This window comes from Microtus oregoni, unplaced genomic scaffold (assembly GCF_018167655.1).
Source record: "Microtus oregoni isolate MIOR12 unplaced genomic scaffold, Mior012 000019F_ref0000042, whole genome shotgun sequence".
Lineage (NCBI taxonomy): Eukaryota > Metazoa > Chordata > Mammalia > Rodentia > Cricetidae > Microtus > Microtus oregoni.
The window spans coordinates 40,701,127-40,720,502 of NW_024543078.1; the positions used below are offsets into that span (position 1 = coordinate 40,701,127).

At 51.6% G+C, this 19,376-nt stretch overlaps 1 protein-coding gene across 19 annotated transcripts in view; it reads left to right on the forward strand.

Moving 5' to 3' along the window:
- The window catches only part of LOC121459804 (actin-binding LIM protein 2), a 123,945-nt gene that overhangs the window by 73,297 nt on the left and 31,272 nt on the right, over positions 1-19,376 (forward strand). For 4 of the 19 annotated variants that reach the window (XM_041669809.1, XM_041669824.1, XM_041669808.1 and 1 more), the window contains exons 9-16: positions 37-93; positions 1,505-1,582; positions 4,048-4,197; positions 6,957-6,989; positions 8,425-8,545; positions 10,182-10,280; positions 15,455-15,556; positions 16,865-16,918. In XM_041669809.1, coding sequence (XP_041525743.1) covers positions 37-93; positions 1,505-1,582; positions 4,048-4,197; positions 6,957-6,989; positions 8,425-8,545; positions 10,182-10,280; positions 15,455-15,556; positions 16,865-16,918 — 694 coding nt within the window. The remainder of the gene's footprint in view (positions 1-36; positions 94-1,504; positions 1,583-4,047; positions 4,198-6,956; positions 6,990-8,424; positions 8,546-10,181; positions 10,281-15,454; positions 15,557-16,864; positions 16,919-19,376) is intronic. The other 15 variants (XM_041669810.1, XM_041669827.1, XM_041669811.1 and 12 more) reach the window with 9 other exon arrangements.

Consider the following 19,376-nt stretch of genomic DNA (forward strand, 5'->3'; position numbering starts at 1 on the left):
GCAAGCTTCACGCCATCCCTCCTCTCTCCCTTCTAGATGCACAGCTCTGTTTGCAGCCAGCCCTGCCCGGGCACCCTGCCCTGTGCCTCACAGGTTTGTGCTCCCTGCTGCCTTGTGTGGCCCATCTGGTCCTGGTGTCTGCCTGTCCCTGCTGGTGTCATGCTAAGTGTAGGAGGAGCTCAGGAGGGGAGGCCTCCTCCAGGTCAGGCTTGGTTCCTCTAGCCTGGAGGTTTCAACACATTCCCTGCCTCCCTGTGGCAGGGATCAAAGCTGCAGGTGATGGCCGGCCGGCTGGCTCCTCCTGAGGCCTCTCTGATTGGGGTTGGTGGCAGCATCTTGTTTTCTTACGTGCTTGTGTGTGCGTTCATGTTCTGAACTCTTTTTAGGATGACTCCAAGCAGATTGGCTTAGATCCACCCAGTGACCCATTTTACCTTTGTGACCTCTACGAGGACCCCCATCTCCACACGGTCACACTCTGAGGTTCCAGGAAAGGGCCTCAACATGGGAAATTTAAGAAAACCAATGAGGGCCTTGACAGATGTCAACCGCCTCAGGAGAGGAGCATGGCAGACTCCGGAGGGGGAAAAAAAAAAGAGCCTCCTGAGGAAAAGTGAGGGGGGGTGGTGGTGGTGTGGGTCACTGAAGATATGCAGGGGAGGACATGAGACCCAGGGCAGAGGGGTCAGAGCTCTCATCTTCTGAGAGGTAGGGACACCTGGTGGAAATATGTTCTTCTTAGATGAGACGAGCAAGAGGCACGAGAACGGGCATGCAAGGAACTAGACCAGGAGAAGGGGTCTAGAGTGGCCAGGGGCACAGGCCTTGCCTGTAAGGATGAAAGCCAGGTGTGGGGCATTCAGGGGATCTGTATGAGGGAGGGGAAGGAGGAGCTAGAGCTAGCGATACGGAGGGGAGGGGAGGAGGGCATGTAAGGAGGGTTGGGCACTGTCAAGGGCAGAGACTGGGAGGAAGCTGGTTATGCAGTGACATCACGCATCACCTGGTACTGGCAGAGCTGAGCCTAGGTAAGGGAGGAAGGAGTAGCTGAGATGGCCTGAGGGCTGGGTCAGCAGAGGGGAGGGTGTGACTGCTGGGTGTGGCTGGAGGACTGACATTTGTCCAAGGAGAGGAACTAAGCATTGGAAAATAGCAGAGGTTCCATACATCATGGAGATGGTGCATGCCATGGTTGTTAGACATGCCCACCTGCCTTCATCCTCAGAGACATGATAACCTCACCCCAGCATCCCTTGGGGCATTCTGAGCTTTTCATGAGTGACGGGTTGTAGAGACCTTATCTTCACTAATGGCCTGCTGTGTTTATTGTAGTCTTCAGTTGTTCTTCCAAGCCTGTGCATTTGTTCCAAGACTTCCCTCAACCTACAAAAGGGGGAAAATTCCACCTGCCGAGCTCACTGTCATTCCTGTCCATATCCTGGAGATGCCTCCAGAAGGTGCCCAACAGCGTGGCTCCAGGTCAACCTGTACAATTCTGTTCTAGGAAACCAGGACTTCCTCAGAGAGCATTGTCTCCGTGCCCGCATCAAGCACGTCGGGGTCCCCAAGCCGTGTGATCTACGTAAGTGAGGGCCATGGAGAGTGCCGTGGGGTGGTGGTGGGGTCACGACTGGGCCAGTTCTGTGGAGACTGCAGTCTGCTGAAGATGGTCTCTGTGGGCTCCAAGGGTGAGGCTGGACACCCAGCACTACCTTGGGGGAAAATGGGTAGAGAGCTGGAGAATGACTTGAACCCTGAGGCCTGGACACACCTGTGTGGCCTAGCAAGGCTGCTAGGAATTTGTCCTCAACTGATTGGTGATGAGAGGGAAGCATGGAGCATAGCTGTGGTTATCATCCTGCAGGCGGGCAATGGCTGGTCTCTAGGTAGTCAGCCAAGGTCATGTGAAGGAAGGGTATGTGGGCCTATAAGCTGCTATGCAGGTCCACGCGTGTGCACAGAAGGCTCCTGCCCAACTCTCCAAGAGAAAGGTATTGTAAAATAGCACCAGACAGACCTTGGTGGGCCAAGGGGCCACGTGGCAGGTGAGAATCAAAGGCCTCATGATGGGCAGGAGACAAATATGCCGTGCAGGGTCACTGTGACCCCAGTGTGGAGGGAGAGGGTTCTAGAACCCTGGAAGGACACTTGTGCTGAGTCTCAGCCAGTGCCTGGCTGTGCATCGGAGGCAAGGTGTGTCCCCTGTGGGCCTCTGAAAGCTCATTTGTAAGCTGGGATGAATTCAACCCCACCACCCAGTCTGTGCAGATGCCTGATTGCTCAGCTTTAGACAAAATGTGACTAAGCTGGTGGAGTCCTAGACAACTCTAGTCCTGACCTGGGGATGTAGGAGAGGACATGCAGTCCACAGAAGGTCAGCCCTCTGACCTGAATGGAAGTGAGACCTCCATGAGTGGGAATAGCATGTGCACAGCTCTCAGATGAAGGATGGAAACTACAGGAGCCAAGGGGCAGGATGTATAGAATGGGGGCAGAGGAGACCAAGATCAACTGATGGTCAGGGAAAGATCCCCTGAGCTCCATTCGTCCAAACAGCTAGAACATCCCAATGGGATGGTCCATGGTGATCATAAGCCCTGGCTTAACATTTGACCTCAGGTATTTCAAGACCTGCCCTGGCCTCCAGAAGAATGGTCAGAGATGTGAAGCATTAGGCCTTCAGTCATAGTGCAAGGCTAAGTGCAAGACTCTCTCTGCCAAATGTCCCCAGGGCGCCCTGGAGTGAGTCTAGTAGTCAGAAAGGCTTCCTAGAGATGGGTGAGGGCTGCTGGGCTCTGGAGGGCCTGATAGGTTCTGGAAAGACAAAGATGTGGGTGGCCTGAGGTAGAGATGCCTGGGGGTATCAGGAGAGCCACTTGATGCAGCTGCGGTTTGAGAGAGTTGTTCCAACGGGGAGTACCAATGGGGGAAGTGTTCTAGAATCATTCAGCTGCCATGCCTTCTTAGGTGAGTGACTCTGGGAAAATTATCCAACCTCTCTGAGCGTTGGACTCTTGTAAGTGGGAGCACTCTGAGTGTCCCCACCACAGGGAGCTGTGACTTTCTGTCACTGATGCAGCTCAGTGTCCGCTGTGGCTGTTGAGGCTTTGTCTCAGACTCCCAGCAGAGGAGATCTGGCAAAGACTGATGCAGAAATGGAACCTGAGCAAGGAGGGACCAGCCCAGAGCCAGGCTGGGGACTGGAGAGAGTGGAGGTGCTCCTAGGACCAGAACAGATATGTGGGACCACACAGAGAGCATGGGCACAGTGGGACACTCACTGTCCAAGATGGCAGGAAGGAAGGAATAAGCAGGCACAACAGCAGCCACATGAATCTCATCTGAGCCAGCATGGCGGCTCACAACATCTCACAGTCAGTGAACACATGTGGGCCGGGTCCCAGCACCCTGTCAAATGCTGAGCAGACATCTTGCTGCCGTTTCTGTACCTGCTCAAAACTGCTAAGAAGAGGGAAGAGAGAATGAGAATGAGTGCAGAGGTGGCCACGTGTATGTGTCACACACACATGTGAAACTTTGTGGGAGTCAGTCCTGGTGTGCAAGTAGGTATGCCAGTATGTGGATGTGTTGTGAACCGGCAGGTGTGTGTTATCACAGGGGAGTGGGTGCAGTTTTAGTTGTTGTGCATGCCCTCATCACCTCGGAGAGGCACATTCTCTGTGTGTCCTGATGTGTGTAGGCATACCTGTGTGTGCATTGATGTGAGCTGTGGATTGTGTGCATGTACATCTGTGATATATGTTTGTGCTGTATACCTGTACCATGGGTGGTTTTCGGTCATAGCCTGAGTCTCCTTGTCAGGCACATTATGGGTTCATCAACACATTATGGGCATAATGAACAACCTCAGTGTCTGATCCCGAGGCTATTCCTGTGATTAGGTCCTGGGCCTTGCATCCCTGTCCCACCTTTCCTGGGGGCTGGGTATGCTCAGACCTTGCTGGACCGTCATCACTGCTGGCTGTGAAGTTGCTCTGTCCTGGCCTGTGACATCAGTGTCCGCTCCTCTGCTCTCTCTCCCATCAGGCGAAGCTTGGCGATGAGATCCTGGACTACAGGGACTTGGCTGCTCTTCCCAAAAACAAAGCAATCTATAACATTGACCGGCCCGACATGATCTCCTATTCACCCTACATTAGCCACTCGGCCATTGGGGACAGGCAGAGCTATGGCGAGGTATGGATCATCACCATGTGTTGCATGCTTCCCCCGATGCTGGCTCTTGTGGACAGAGTTTAGTCATGGCCACTGCTCTCAGCTTCTTTGTCCCCAGATAACACGCCCATCTTATTTAAGGCACTCCTAACTAACCACGCCCCCCTCAGGGAAGTGAGGCTGAGAGTGGATTGGAGGTGAGCAGAGTTGAGGTAAAGGAAGCACACTCTGAAAATGTCTGCATTTTCCTGGCTACTAAGTGCTTTCATGACACGTGCTCTATGTCATTTTCCCTCTCTGGACCATATGGGCTTGAGCCCACATTCCCAGGCTAGCTCTTCTTCTGTGGGCTCCTTGAGTTCATCTCTAGGCTGGTTGAACAATATGGGTCATGATTCCCGGCATTGGTGAAAGTAGACAGCATCTATTGGTGATGTCTTAAAGTAGGCAGCAACTATTGGTGATACCTGAAAGTAGGCAGCATCCATTGTTGATGTCTGAAAGTAGACAGTATCGATTGGTGATGTCTTATTTAGGCTGCCTGTTTCCATTGAGTGCTGCAGCTCTTACTGAGTCTCATTTTCTTTCTGTCAGGAGGTCTTAGAGTGTTTTTGGCTGTGTGTGGAGCTCAGAAAAGATGCCCACCCACTCGGGAGGCAGAGGCAGGCAGATCTCTGTGAGTTCGAGACCAGCCTGGTCTACAGAGCTAGTTCCAAGACAGGCTCCAAAGCCACAGAGAAACCCTGTCTCGAAAAACCAAAAAAAAAAAAGAAAGAAAGAAAGAAAGAAAGAAAGAAAAGATGCCCACCTGGGGCAGAAAAATGGTTATTCCTAATATGTGCTCCTTTGACTCCTTTCTGTGGCTTCAGCAAAGCCTCTCAGGGAGTAAAAGCCAAGACCTGGGGCATTGTACATATCTCATAGTGTTGAGTTGCCCAGCTTGGCCCTGCATAGGTCATAGCTTCCAGACAAGCCTGCAGGCTCTGAGGGCCACTCAGAGACGGAGAAGAACAAAGGGACTGGCAGGTGGCCATCCAGGTGTGCATGTCTGAGGAGGGAGTTCACGGGCCTTATGGCTACTGTGCCGCCCACCGTGTGCCTGAGCTGGATGTGGATGTCAACATCCCACATCCTGCCTTTGAGCAGCAGGGAACTGAAGAGGCTCAGAGACCAAGCAACTTGTCTGTGTCCCTCTGAGATCCAAAGCTTTCCCCCTATAGACCATGAGATCCAAAGCTTCCCCCCTACAGACCATGAGATCCAAAGCTTCCCCCCTACAGACCATGAGATCCAAAGCTTCCCCCCTACAGACCATGAGATTCAAAGCTTCCCCCCTACAGACCATGAGATCCAAAGCTTTCCCCCCTACAGACCATGAGATCCAAAGCTTCCCCCCTACAGACTATGAGATTCAAAGCCTCCCCCCTACAGACCATGAGATCCAAAGCTTTCCCCCCTACAGACCATGAGATCCAAAGCTTTCCCCTACAGACCATGCACTGACTGTTTCCTTGGCTGATCCTCAGGGACATGGAAGTCAGGCCTCAGAGCTGGCTTCAGGTCCCACTGTGGTCAGCTTCAGAATGCCACCAGGGCTCTCCCTAAGTGGAGCATTGGCATCCTGCACTGGCTTCAGGAAGCCCTGGTGGGAGGGATTTAGTGGGCAGTGGTGATATACAGGACCACAGACTGTTGACAACCTTGTCCTATATCCCTGGGTCACACAGTGTTGCCGCTTGTGTGTGGCATAGAGTTGTGGACACGGTCTGGAGACCTCTGAGGTTTCTTTCAGCATCTGAGACTACATAGCAAGATCCATGTGACCCACAGGTAGTCCTGACTTAAGGGTCTGTCCCTCAGAGGGCAGTGGGACCGCCTGGGAGAGTCTTTATGTGATTCAGGAGTTACCCTCTCCAGTATCTGCTTGGCGACAAGCTCGTACCTTCTGCCTATCCTGCCTGTGAGACCTGCTTTAGCAGATGTCGGTACCAGGCTGTCCTGGGGAAGGAAGGGGTGCTCCCACTAAAATGCCACTTCCTCCCAAGGCCCGGGATGGTGTGTTGTGGGCAACATAACATAGAAAACCTCAGGCTCTTGTAGGGTAGATTATATACAGAATACCCAGTGGCTCATTATGGCCTCATTGCCTCATCCCTGTGGACCTTTCTCAAGAGCAGAGTTTTCATTTCTGCCCCTGTATCTTGCCCAGCCCCTGGGAATTATTTTTCCCAATTGTACCTAAGAAAACCATGACCAAGTGAGGCTCAGCTAGGACTCACAGGGGCCCAGGAAAGCTGGCTCTGGCCCCTGCTCTCCGAGTGTCCTGAATGAGGTGGAAGAGCTATCCTTCTAGCGGAGAGGAGCCATTGGCTAGAAACATCAGGACTGGAGCATCCTCTCTGAGCCTCTGTCTCCTTGCTCTCTCCCAGCCCATGGCCCTAGTCACCCTCTTTCTGCTGTCCCCCACCCATCTGTCCTCTCCAGAGAAAATAAGAGTCGAGCCCAGTGGGTATTACCAGAGTGGTCCCTCAACCACCAACTGCTTTGTTTCTGAACTCGTGGTCTCTGTGGAGAATAAGAATGGGATCAGGTGGGCTGAGTAGAGGAAGGCGCTGGGCCAAGCAGCACCAAGCCATCTCTTGTGGTGGAGCTCTTTCTTAGCTAGCGTCACAGGTCACTGAATGTGGGTGCCTATGTTGCCTGTGGTTACCAAACAGCCCTCTTACCCCAAAGCAACCCCTGGCACAGCGCACTAACAGACGGCTCTGTTGTGTCCACAGTCGCCTCAGTTGCTTTCACCAACGCCGACTGAGGTAACCTCCTATGCCTGTGTCCCGTGTGCTCATGGTGCTACCAACTGCAGGGTTATAGAGATGACCAGCATGGCACCCTGAGGGCCACAGGGCCCTAGCCATGCCTCACCGGGGCCCCCTGCTGGTTGTTTTTATAATCGCATCTCATCTGCATGCTCCCCCTTGTGTGTGCAGACAGGTCTTTACCAACACAGGGGATGTGGTGTCTCCTGGCAGCCCCTGGCCTGGGTCATGACTTCCTTGGGTGAGCTGAGGTCCACTTCTATCCCCCCCAACTAGATATACAGGAAGTTCCAGGACCTTGTGGCTGAGCACTCTCTGAGAGCTGTGCTGTCAAATAGGCTCAATAGCACTGCAGGGCTTCTTCTTGCCTCGGAAGCAGTGGGGCAGATTGTGGCCTCTCAGACCCTCAGCCATGTGACAGAGTCCATGGGGAGGGCATAGTGGCACAGCACACTTTTGAGTCCTCTCTCTGTGCTGGACATGGCTACCATCATTTTATACCTAATTCCTTTAGCCCAGAGAATCTCCCAGAGATAGCTTCCAATGGGGAAACTGGAGCCTAGATGTCAAATAACTGGGCTATTTTTTCCTACCTTCCCTATCCTTGGGGAGTGTCCCATTCCAGCCCAGAGAGCTGATCCCAAGAGTGAGGATTTTCTTGTCATCTCAGACTGAGGAATACTTTTTACTTCTTGTAGCTTTAGAAGCAGGATCTACGGCAAGAGCCCCTGCCTGTCCCTCCATGACCTCCTCAGCCTGTTTTCTTAGAAACCATACCTGGGCCATTGTGGGGACCATGGTGCTGTGGGGTATCTGGGGTTGAGATGAGGCTAGGAGGGCTGGCATGACCCAGGCCACCAGACTTCATTGCTGAGGGATGGGCAGTCTGATCCTCGAACCATGGTGCCATGCCATCTCATGCTGCTGTCGCCTGCTCTGGCTGCTCTCGGAAGCTCCTCTTCCTGCTGAGATAGGGGTTGTGTCATCAGCGCTTGTGGGCCTTGTTGTCTGGCTTCTGAGCCCCAGAGGGTACCCTCCCACCTCAGAAGGTGCCTCAGAACATCTAGGTCCTCCCTCACACACAGGGAGCATTTCAGTGTGTTCTCAACCAGTTCCAAAAGTCCAGAGTTCTGGGGATGGTTAAGAGGGAGGGAATGGGACAGGGAGAATGCAGGTAGGGTCCTTTCACCCCATTCCAGAGGGTCAGATGGACAAGAAGGGTGGATGTCTAATGGTCCCATGATCAGGCCAAGGGGGCTTGTTAGGGCTCAGACCTACCTCGCTGTCCGGATGTGCTCTGTCTGTGCTCTGAGCCCCTGTTTGCGGGCTGCGTTGTTTCTGCCCTTGGGATCTAGAGGGCAAATACGGTGGGGCAGATGAAAGGCAAGCAGCGCTTCTGACCCAGGTGCTCCCACGCTGTCTTCCCACCCAGGGGGATCAGGATGATCGGTCCTACAAGCAGTGCCGGACCTCCAGCCCCAGCTCTGCTGGCTCCGTCAGCCTCGGGCACTACACCCCAACATCACGGTCACCCCAGCACTACAGTCGCCCAGGTATTTATCCCCACCCTGCTTCCCTTGACCCCTGACGAGGCTGTACTTCTCAATGAGTTTGCAGATAGAAAGTAGCTGCTTTATTCACTGAGAAAAGTGGCTGAGTTGGGGGTGGCGGGAGCCAGTGTGTGGTTAATAGAGAGTCACTTAGCCATAAGGAAAAGGATTTCCCTATGCCTAGGAGCAGGTAGCCATGAGGCAGCTGGTCACCCTGGGGCTGGAGAAGCTGTCTAAATCCACAGTGCACATCCTGAGAAACATCCTGCCCTGGGGCCCACACGGAGCAATGAGAGTTTGGTTCTGGGGGTAGTAACAGAACAGTCAGAATGTGGAATAGCACATGAGGCAGGACACCGAGTCACAGCCTGTTGTGAGCCCATAGGAGTTTGGAAGGACTTGATCTGAGGAGTCAAAGTCAGTGGCTACACCACCAGCCAGGCAGGGTGTCTAATGCTGTACCTATCACTCACTAACCCTGCAGACAGCCATCCTAATAAAGAGGCTGGCAATAGACTGCTATGACCTTCCAAGCTGGGACAGAGCCCTGCACAGGGCCTCCGATCCTATTGCCTCATCCCCACCCACCCACCCCACCCCTCAATTTGTATTGTCTTCCTCAGCTTTGAGCTGGCATGTGGAAGCTACAGGGGCCATGCACAAAAGCGATGCCTTTTGGAGGGATTTTTCCAGCCTGCTTCTTCCCTTTCCAGCCGCGCATGACCCATTTTCACACCTATGGGCCATAGCTCCTAGTTTTGAAAATTCGGTGGAAAAATCAACTTAATTGTTTGCAATCATTGTCATCGGTTCCTTGCAATACATCTGGTCCTTCCTGCTTAGCAAGTGTGAGGAGTGAGGGTGAGTGAGTGTGTATGGGAGAGTGAGTGAGTGAGTGTCTGAGTGGCTGGGCTGGTGGATAAGTGTGTGAATGAGAATGAGTCAATGAATGAGTGAGTGAATGAATGAATGAGTGGGTTGTGGATGAGCAACTGAGTGAGGGAATGAGTGAGTGAGTTAACGGGTTAGTCAGTGAGTGAATGAGTGAGTTAATGATGGTTAGTGTATGTATAAGTGGGAGAATTGAGCGACTGAGTGAGTGAGTGAATGAATGAATGAGTGGATGATTGAGTAAATGAATGGAGATATGTGAGTGAATGAGAAAATGAACAGATAGTAGGTGTGTGGATAGCCCTTCCCCTAAGGCTCCTTGTGACTTGACCTCTGACTTCGCATCCCCAAGAGGGCTGCCTAACTGCTAAGTGCTTGGTCAGGGGTAAAGCCTACAGGGCCAAGCTTTCTATTTGAGCTGGCTAGTGCCATGAGGATGCTGGTGACAGATCACTCCCTGACCTTTGGAAGCTGCCCTCCCATTGTTCTTGATATCAAGGACACCCCAAAGTGAGCCACAGGCAGGACCAGAGGCTGTGTCCCAAGCCCTGGCTGCTACCCTGTGTCCCAGAGGCAGCATCTCCTGACCCCACCTGGAGAAAAATGGCCCACAGCCTGCTGGGTGACCCTCTTCAGGTGCTCCAGGAGAGCAGAGGGACAATGTCCCTGGCCAAGTGGGGACTAGGACAAGTTGGTGGCTCTGGGGTGGAGGAGCCCAGGGTTACTGACTGCTCTCTGTTGCCCGCAGCTGGTACTGTGAGTGTTGGTACCAGTAGCTGTCTGTCCCTGTCCCAACACCCAAGCCCTACATCCGTGTTCAGACATCATTACATCCCCTACTTCCGAGGTAAGGCGTGCAGTGCACAGCGGGGGGTGCTCGTCCCATGTCTCCGCATGGCTTCCAGAGCCCTGTGTCTCATGCCTGTGTTCTTCCTGTGTTGTGTGTGTCTGGCTCTATTTCGTCAGTGTGTCCATGTTCCTGGAAGGAGAGCAGGGTTGATTTGTCACTGAAAGTGAAGCTGGAGAGAGCATGTCAATGAACATCTTGCTGCACGCTTAGGGCCCCACTAGAGACATTATACACGTTTCCCCATCAACTCTATGTGGTGGAGTGCATCCGATAGCATCAGCCTTCAGGAGCAGGAGCTGAGAAGTGAGAGGTGGTGATGTCCCCAGCCTCAGACCCCTGGTGGCTGTCCCAGGACTCAACCCAGGGGACTCTAACCCCAGGCTCTTTCCAGAATGCAGAATCAGCCATGATCCATGTTCTGTAGACCCATATATGTGACTTCCATGGGGAGAGTGGACACCCTTGTATTTTCCTCCACTCTAAGAATTGAGTTATGTAGACCCCAAGTTCACATATTGATGGCCAAGACTCCATGTAGCAGTGTTTGAAGAAACACAGTGAAAGCAGCATAGAGGTAGGGTGAGGCCTCAAGGTGGGATCTCATCTGCTGGGACTGGTGACCTTGTAAGAAGGAGGCCCTGGGCATCAGTGGAGAGATGGTCAACAAGCCAGGATGAAATACCACCAAAATAAAACAAACAATAACAACACCAAAACCCACTCCTGGGCTTTGATCATGAGAAATGAGAGACTGAAATGGATGTAGACCCTGAACTGCGAGTTTTGTTACACAGCCCAGCTGATAAAGGCACTGGCAAATGACATCTGGGGACTTAGAAAACATCGCAATGATTTTCTCAAGAGTACCTGGGCGATATATTAAGTTCCCTGTCTCTCACAGTCATAAAATGGTACCCATGGAAAGCTCCATTCCATGGGGCACAGGAGCAGCTGACAGCTAAGTCCTGTCACTGGCAGTCAGTAAACAGCCCCTTCTCCTTCATCTTTATTCTCACCCCTGGCCCCACTGAGAAGAGCCCTTGGCACTATCATGTCTTCCTTGCTCCTTCATGGGCTCTCCACACATCCCAGTCTCTAGCAGGGGTTGAGTCTCCAGTGAAGATGTACAGCCCCAGATGGCACATCCCTAGAGCAGTAGAGTGGTTTCTGGGGCCTTGATACACACGTATCATATGTCTGTGGGAGTCTCAGAGTGAGGGGTGCTCCCGGGACCTGGAGGGAGCCTGACGGCTCTGGGGAGTGTCTTTTTTCCCTTTGCTCAATGGCGCTGGACAGTTTTCCTCCCATCTGCGTGGCCCTGCCTTTGGTAGGTCTGTTATACATCTGGATTCCTGGTCAGACTGTGACCAAAGACAAGGGCACATGCTAGACATTGGTCATTGCTGCTCCTCTTAGTGGAGTGAAACAGGAACCCACAACTCTGTCCTCAAATTGATTTCCTTGTTAGGCTGTGACCTTGGGCTCTCCAGTGTCTTTCCAGAACATTCCTTGAGGAGATAAATGAGTTACAGACCCTGAGATCTTCATGGGGGAACATCCTGTTCCTAGCCTCTGGGCATGCAGCTTATCCCTGTCTACAGGACACAGCCACAGGTGTGGCATCTGCCCAGGGTCTGGAGAATTCCTTTCCCCATGGGTGCTCTGCAGTATTTGGGACACAGTAGAAACACCACACTGTCTGATGCTGGGTGAGGGCCCCAGGTAGACACGCCTTCCTGTGCCAGCTCTCTCCTGATCTGCCCTCTTTCCACCGTCCACTCAACCCAGACATCATCCCCTCCTGCTGTGTCTCAGTGCCTAGGGCCTCACTGCCCCAGACCTGCAGCGGGTGAAGGACTGGTGAAAGTTATCAGCGCATTAGTGGGAATTTCAGACCTTGGTTGGGGTGGTATAAGGTTTCATCCTGACTCTTGCTTGATAAGGGACAGGCTGTAAGGACAGGAGGTGTAGGTTGGCAAGGGGACACATGCTGCTGATGGCACTTTTCTGGGAACTGACGGGAAGCACTTCCACAGCCCTAGTGGCAGGCAAAGGAAGGGAAGCAGAAGAACTTAGGGGCAGAGCCTCAGGCCCAAACCCCAGCATTCACTATGCCCAGGAGGCGTTTCTCATTCTGCTAATGGCTCCCTCCTTCAGCTCTAAAACAGGTCTCTAAGCTTTGATCTCTCAACCTCAGGATGTATGGTAGATGCCTCAAGGAGACTCCAAGTAGAAACTGCACATGCCTTGGCCATGGTCGTCAAAGGGTCCTGGCACATGCTGTGAACTAGTCTTGCTCCAATGTGACTTTGGGAAAGTTCAACCAGAGACAATGGCAGCATCTTGGCCATAGCCAACTATAACATCTTCAGGGCCAGAGCCAGCTGTAATGGCATCCAGGCTAGAGTCAGCTGCAGCATCTTTAAGGCCAGAATCAACTGCAGCCATAGCAACCATAGTTGGAGCAAGAAAATAGATGATGAGTGATTGGACTCATAGATGATGCAATGTCCACAAATCTATACTGAAATAAGATGGGGGACGAGTTCTGCACAGAATCTGTGGAGGTAGATAGGACCCCTCCACTTAGCTGAGTGCAGACTAAGATCTCAAACTGCATCACTTCCAGGCCCCGGCCCTTAGCTCCAGCTCCAGGTTCTGTGCGCTGGGGGAGATGTGACAAGGATGACATGCTACCTCTGTGCTTTCCCCCTAAATCTATAACTCCTCTTTTTCTCTGTCCCAGGTGAGGGACATTCTGTAGCACCCTCCCCTGCCAGTGTTCTAGGAAGTCAGGATCTGTGACAAGGGATGCTGGTCACAGCTAGGAGAAGTCAAAGTGTGACCACGGGTATAGTGTGATGACCTAGGCGGGTGCTGAGACAGAGAGATCTCAAGTGAAAGTGGGTGAAACTCAAATAGAGTATAGTTAACAGGACACAGTGGTTCCAGGTCCTGGAGGGGTGGCATCTTCTAGAACCATCTAAAACCATTTCAAAGTAAAACATTGACTTAAAACTGAAAGAAGTCATAGGCCACACCAGAACCTGGGCTTCCCAGTCCTGTACAGGCCCCTTCCACCGGAGGTGTCAGAAACACCCTGGATATGAAACCTTCAAAAAGAGGCATGAGCCTGGACAAAGGAACCTCCATGCCTGTCCTTGTGTGACATTAGGGTCCCGGCGACCTCCTCACAGAGATCCAGTGGGAAAGTTGGTTTCCAGTAGTCAGTGTGCCCACCTCACATAGCATAGTCCTTGCCCTTCTCAGGAGGTGACAGAGATGGTGCCCACTGTGTGGGCACACCATGAAAGCCCACAGCAGAGCTCCAGGCAGGTCTATGGGGTTGAGGTCAGCAGGATGTTTTCTCAGTTACATGAGACAGGGAGCATGTTTTCGGAAAAGAGAAAGGCCTGTGGTGGCCTTGCCCTCCTGAGGGTTTTGTCAGCCAGATCCTGAGTCTGAACCAGGAAGGTCTAGACAGTATGGAGCCTGGGAAGGGCCTTGCAGGTCAGACAAAGGGCAGAGAAGGCTCAGTGGTAGTGTCCCAGGCAGAGACCAAGGTGGCTGGTATTGAAAGCTACTTTAGTAAATGTGACAGGGTCCTTGTGGATCATCAGGGCTACCACACTGTGCCTCAGCTCCCTTGGTCTTGGCCTCTCTGATCAACTGAGAAACTGTAGCCCCCACATCAGTGAGTGCACCCACATGTATGAACCTCAGCTACCATTTCAGGGAACATTGAACTATATAAAGGTCAAGCTCTGGAGTGGGCAGGGATGTTGGAACATTTTAGAATCCTCCGTCAGCTGGGCGAGGGTAACAGAAGTGACCATGAAGTCTAGATAAAAGAAAGAAAGGCCTGGTCATGTGAGGTTCTAGACTCAACAGGGCCAAGCCACAGAGGCTCAGCCCAGGGATGCCATCCAGTAGGGACAGTCTTTAGCCAGGGTGGATGGCTTACAGTTGTGTTTTCAAAGCCGCCGTGTTTGTCATAACTTAAGTGACATGTGGAGTCATGGTGTCATGCATAGGAGACTGTGGTTCCAATCTTCCTGGGGTGAGACCCCTGCTATTACCAGGAAGAACAGAAGCTCAGTGGATGCAGCCAGACAGAAGGCTCCATACAGTTCTAGAATAAAATCTTTTGACTTCTCCAAATCCTCATTGGTGTTTGCAGGTGAATTAAGTGGCCATGCTCAGGTAGGAGAAAACGCCCAGAGTAGGAATCACTAGTCTTCTTTGGTGGCCACTTACTGGGCCCTCCTGCAGCCAGGCCCTCCCTGCCTGTCTGTGATGCTCCTGTTGTCTCCAGTCTACTCAGGCCTGGCTTCTGTCCATTGGTGTTAGGATCCAGCTGCTTGATCTTGCCATTCAAAGGCATGGTTCTTGCATCCAGAGACCCCTTTCTTAGCCAGGCAATCAGGCACAGCCCTGCAGAGTTTCCCACGTCTAAAGGAAGGGAACATTTTGTGCCGTGGGGTGTCCTGCTGTGAGCCATGCTCCTCATCACGTGTCCAGTGCCACCGTGTTCTATCCATCGCATTCTGCATTGGCGGGAGGTGGGGCATCCACTCAGGTGTCTGATGGGTGATTTGATCATCTGGCCTCCTTCACAAAACACAAAACATAGCTCCTGCTGAGGCAGAACTTGGAGGCAGCAGAGTAGCCTGATGCTCATTTTGCTTGTCAGAAACAGCCTGTATCAAGGACTGTGGAAGTTGATGGATGTTGACTCCCCAGTTTCCTACATGGGCAAAGTGTTTGTAAGGGATGCTTTTTGACCCATTTCTACACCTTAGTCCCCTTCTCACAGTTAATTGATGGGATCTCAAAGCAGTCAGGACCTTCCTGCCTAAGCTACATCAGGGAGGCAGGAACTGCGAGCCTGTGTGTGTGTGTTCACACCCCAGGATCCTGGGCTCTGCCCACCACCCACACACTAACACGAGGTTGGCCCTTCAATCACTGCCCCTTTGTCCCTTCCACCTCTTGGGGCCAGGTACACTGCAGATTGGGACAGAAGTCATAGAGCCCACGCTGGAAGACTCTGGTGTGGGCTTCCTTCAGGCAGGAGAGAGGGGGTTCACTGCAGATCAACTCTTTTTGCCTGAAACCGTCTGCTTTGCTTTCTTGCCCCTCACCTGCTGCCTCTGCTCTTCCGTCTGGAGGCAGCGAAAGTGGCCGTAGCACCCCAAGTCTCTCGGTGCTCTCCGACAGCAGGCCTCCTTCCTCTACCTATCAGCAGGCGCCACGCCACTTCCACATCCCAGGTAGGTCCCTGTGTGCTTGTTGGTTCTTCATGCACCATTGTGGCCACACCAAAGTTGTCAGAGCATCCCCAAACACCAAGCTTCCTTAGAAGTTACTCCGTGGAGTAGGGTGTAGTGGTGCATACCAGTTGTTCAGCACTGAGAAGGCAGAGGCAGGAGCAGCACAAGTTCAAGGCCAACCTGAACTAGAAAACAAGATTCTGCCTGGTGGTGGTACACACCTTTAATCTGAGTTCTAGGCAAGCCTGGTCTACAAAACATGTTCTAGGACAGCCAGAGCTGTTATACAGAGAAATCCTGTCTTGAAAAAATAGCTCAGTGGTTAAGAGCTTTGCCTGCTCTTCCAAAGGTCCTGAGTTCAATTCCCAGCAACCACATGGTGGCTCACAACCATTTGTAATGAGATTTGGTGCCCTCTTCTGGCCTGCAGGCAGACATGCAAACAGAATACTGTATACATAATAGATAAATCTTTAGAAAAAATAATAAAATGTGGTTACATTTACACAGTGGAGTACTACACAACAGAAAATAATGACAGCTTGAATTTTGCAGAAAAATGGATGGAGCTAGAAAACATTATTTTGGATGAGGTAACCCAGAAACAGAAAGACAATTATCACATGTACTAACTCATAGGTGGTTTTTAAACATAAAGCAAAGAAAACCAGCCTACAAACCACAATCCCAGAGAACTTAGACAGCAATGGGGACACTAAGAGAGACTTATATAGATCTAGTCTACATGGGAAGTAGAAAAAGACAAGATCTCCTGAGTAAATTGGGATCATGGGAACCTTGGAGGAGGGTTGAAGGGGGAGGGGAGAGGCAGGGAGGGGAGCAGATAAAAATATAGAAATCAATAAAAATCAATAAAATAAAAAAATAATAATCAAAACAAAAAGGTTCTATCCCCAAACAATAAAAAACCCTAATGCAATGGGTTTGCATGTCCCCTCAAACTGACATGTTTGGGTTTTCTCCAAGTCTCATAAATATTGAGAAAACGTTTTCTGTTCTGGATCGAGGTGGAGAAAAGGGGCTCCCCCAGCACCCCAAGGTTCTTGCTTGCCTCCTTCTCTGTCCACCTCTCTCCTTGTCCCCTTCCCATATGAGGTGGTGTCTAGAGTAGGGGATGCTTGGTGGAGGTGTGGGGCTTCAGCCTAGCCTGCTTTCTGTTTGTGAACTTGGCGGGTGATTCCAGGCTGGGTGAGCCAGGAGCCGACAGAAGCCCTAGGGTGGAGAGCATTGCAGCTGCTTCCCTGCTTCCCCTCACATTCTTTCCTTCTCTTTCCTTCTTCTTCCCAGACACTGGCGTAAAAGATAACATCTATAGGAAACCCCCTATCTACAAACAGCACGGTATGGTTGGTCTGTCGGGCTCTGCTGCCGTGCTTTGCCTGCATGCCTGTTGCACCCTCTTGCTTCTGAATGCTCCCTTTGCTGTGTCCTGATCTGAGGCTTGGGGAGGCCCTGCTGGCTGAACGTTAAATGCATGCTCACTAGTAGGGGCCTGGGAGGTCGCTTTTCACAGAAGAGGAGACATGTGGAGAGGCTAATGCATGGCACCTGGGGCTGCGGTGCAGCTGCTAGAACTAAGAACCTTTATTTTGTGTTTTTGATGCTACCAGTCAAGATGGTGAGGAACTGGGGGGCTTCTCACCCATGCCCTGACTCAGGCCTGATCTTTGAAAAATAGTGACTTGGAACCAGCTGCAATTTAGGGAGGCTTTAGGCCCCATCTTTTGGGAATATCTGTGACAGAAGAGGATGCCTTGCCCTCAGCTGATAGGGTTCCTTGCATTGTGTAGGAGCTAGAGATGGTTGGTAGCAAGGGTGTCTCTATCCCTCTGACCCCCACATCTTCTCCACATGAACATACCTGGGACAGAAGTGCAAGGAAAAGATTGCTTGGGCCTTGGAGCAGGACTCTAGAAGAGTGAGAACTGGCATTTCTGGGTGAGCGGGGCAGGTCACCTCAACACCATGAGCCTCAGTTTCCTCATCTGCAAACTAGACTCCTTTCCCACTGTGTCCTCCACCTCCTCACCACCATTCCTGCCCCTTTGCCCCTTCATCCGTATGGTGTTGGGTATGAGTTGCTCACAGAACCATGAGGGTAGAGACAGTTCTAAACTGTAAAGGGCTCCGCACAGCATGGGGACTGTTATGTCATCACTAAGATGCAAGGGAAGAGAGATTCCCGCATGGACAGTTCTTTTTCAGATATGGCCAAGGAAAGCACCCCTTTCCCATACTAACAAGCGGTAGCCAGCTTATTGGAGGCCTACTGTGTTGGGTTTTATTCCTCAGTGTGGAGAGAGGCCCTGTGCTATGTCTTTCCTCCTCACAGAGGGAAACTGAAGCCCTGGTTTCCAGAATCCGAGCAGAGAGCACATATCTCCCCAAGAGATGGGTGGAGACAGTTAGACTATGACACCGTTTACCAAGAAGAGAACTCTAGTCTTAAAAGCGGGGAAAAAGGTCCAACCAAAGAAAGGAACACCCATTAGGTGACCCCTGCAGCACTATGCTGGACAGCCTTGGAGGAGGACCATGGGTTCTGTACCACCCAGAGCCCAGGGAAAAAGATTGGTTTATGGGCCTTGATTAACCATTGCTACCTCTGCACCACCACTAGGCACTAAGACTGTGTGGTTAATACCCATGGTCCAGGCAGAGCTGGCCTTGGCACCTCGCCTTAGAAAGTCACTTTATGTAATTGACCAACTGTGTCTGATAGGGTCAGACTGAGTCAGAGTGTTAGGGTTCAAATCTTTTACCTGAGCCCCTGGGGGAGATCAGGTTCCCAGTTCCCAGGCACCAGCCTTGTAGTCTAGACGTAAGACACTGTCTGCAGGCCACTCCAGGGTGAAGGAACCACACAGTTAGTTACCCAAGTCCAGGATTCTGTACGCTGATTTTGTAAAGAAGCAGATCTTGGCATGCACCACCTTGGCCAGGCATTCGGCAATGCAAACTCATGCAGAATGCAGTGAGCTGTGCAAACTGCAAGTGACTAGAGAGCTTTAGCAGTATGAAGCTCCTTAAAGACCCCTGGGAAATACAGATGTGCAGGGGTGCCTTTGGTTTCCAGTTCATGCACTGAGATCATTGGTATTCATAAGGCCTCCCCACCCCTGATTACAGGTAGGACATTGGATGCATGCCCTGTGCATGCCTACCTGTGTATGTGTGTGTGTACGTGTGTGTGTGTGCGCGCGTGAGCATGATTGCTCACCGTTCTACCCCCTCCAAGTGCTTGCTCCATCAAGGCAACTTGACCACAAGCCTTCCCTGAGGAGCTCTGGAGCCTGATCTAGGCATGAGCAGCGGTATTTTAATCCTCACTCCAGCTTGAAACACCCCCTGCAAGATGACAGTGAATCACAAGACTGTTCCATTAGCTTAAGATCCTATATTTAACATGTTGCAAGCAGCCAAGCCTTTCCCCCAGATGCACTGGCTCACAGTGTACAACTCTGAAGTCACTGGACATGGTCACTGCTGGTTATAGTAGTGTTCTCTGATGCCAGAGTCTCAGTCCTGCTCTGAGAGCCATGAGGATAGCTGGGCCTCTGTGCCCACTGGGTGGAGGTGACACTTGGGGTGGAAGGCAAGATGCTTTTGAGTCCATGAAGCACTCATGACTGTGCAGCTGACTTCTGACCCAATCAGCTGCAGTTGTCTTTTTTTTTTTTTTTTGGCATTTTGGGAACTGACTGTATTTCTATAAGAGTTAAGTTTTACTTGCTTAGTGTTTACTGGCTTTAAAAAGGAAGAGAAGAGATGAAAGAAAGTAGGAAGTGATAAAAATGGA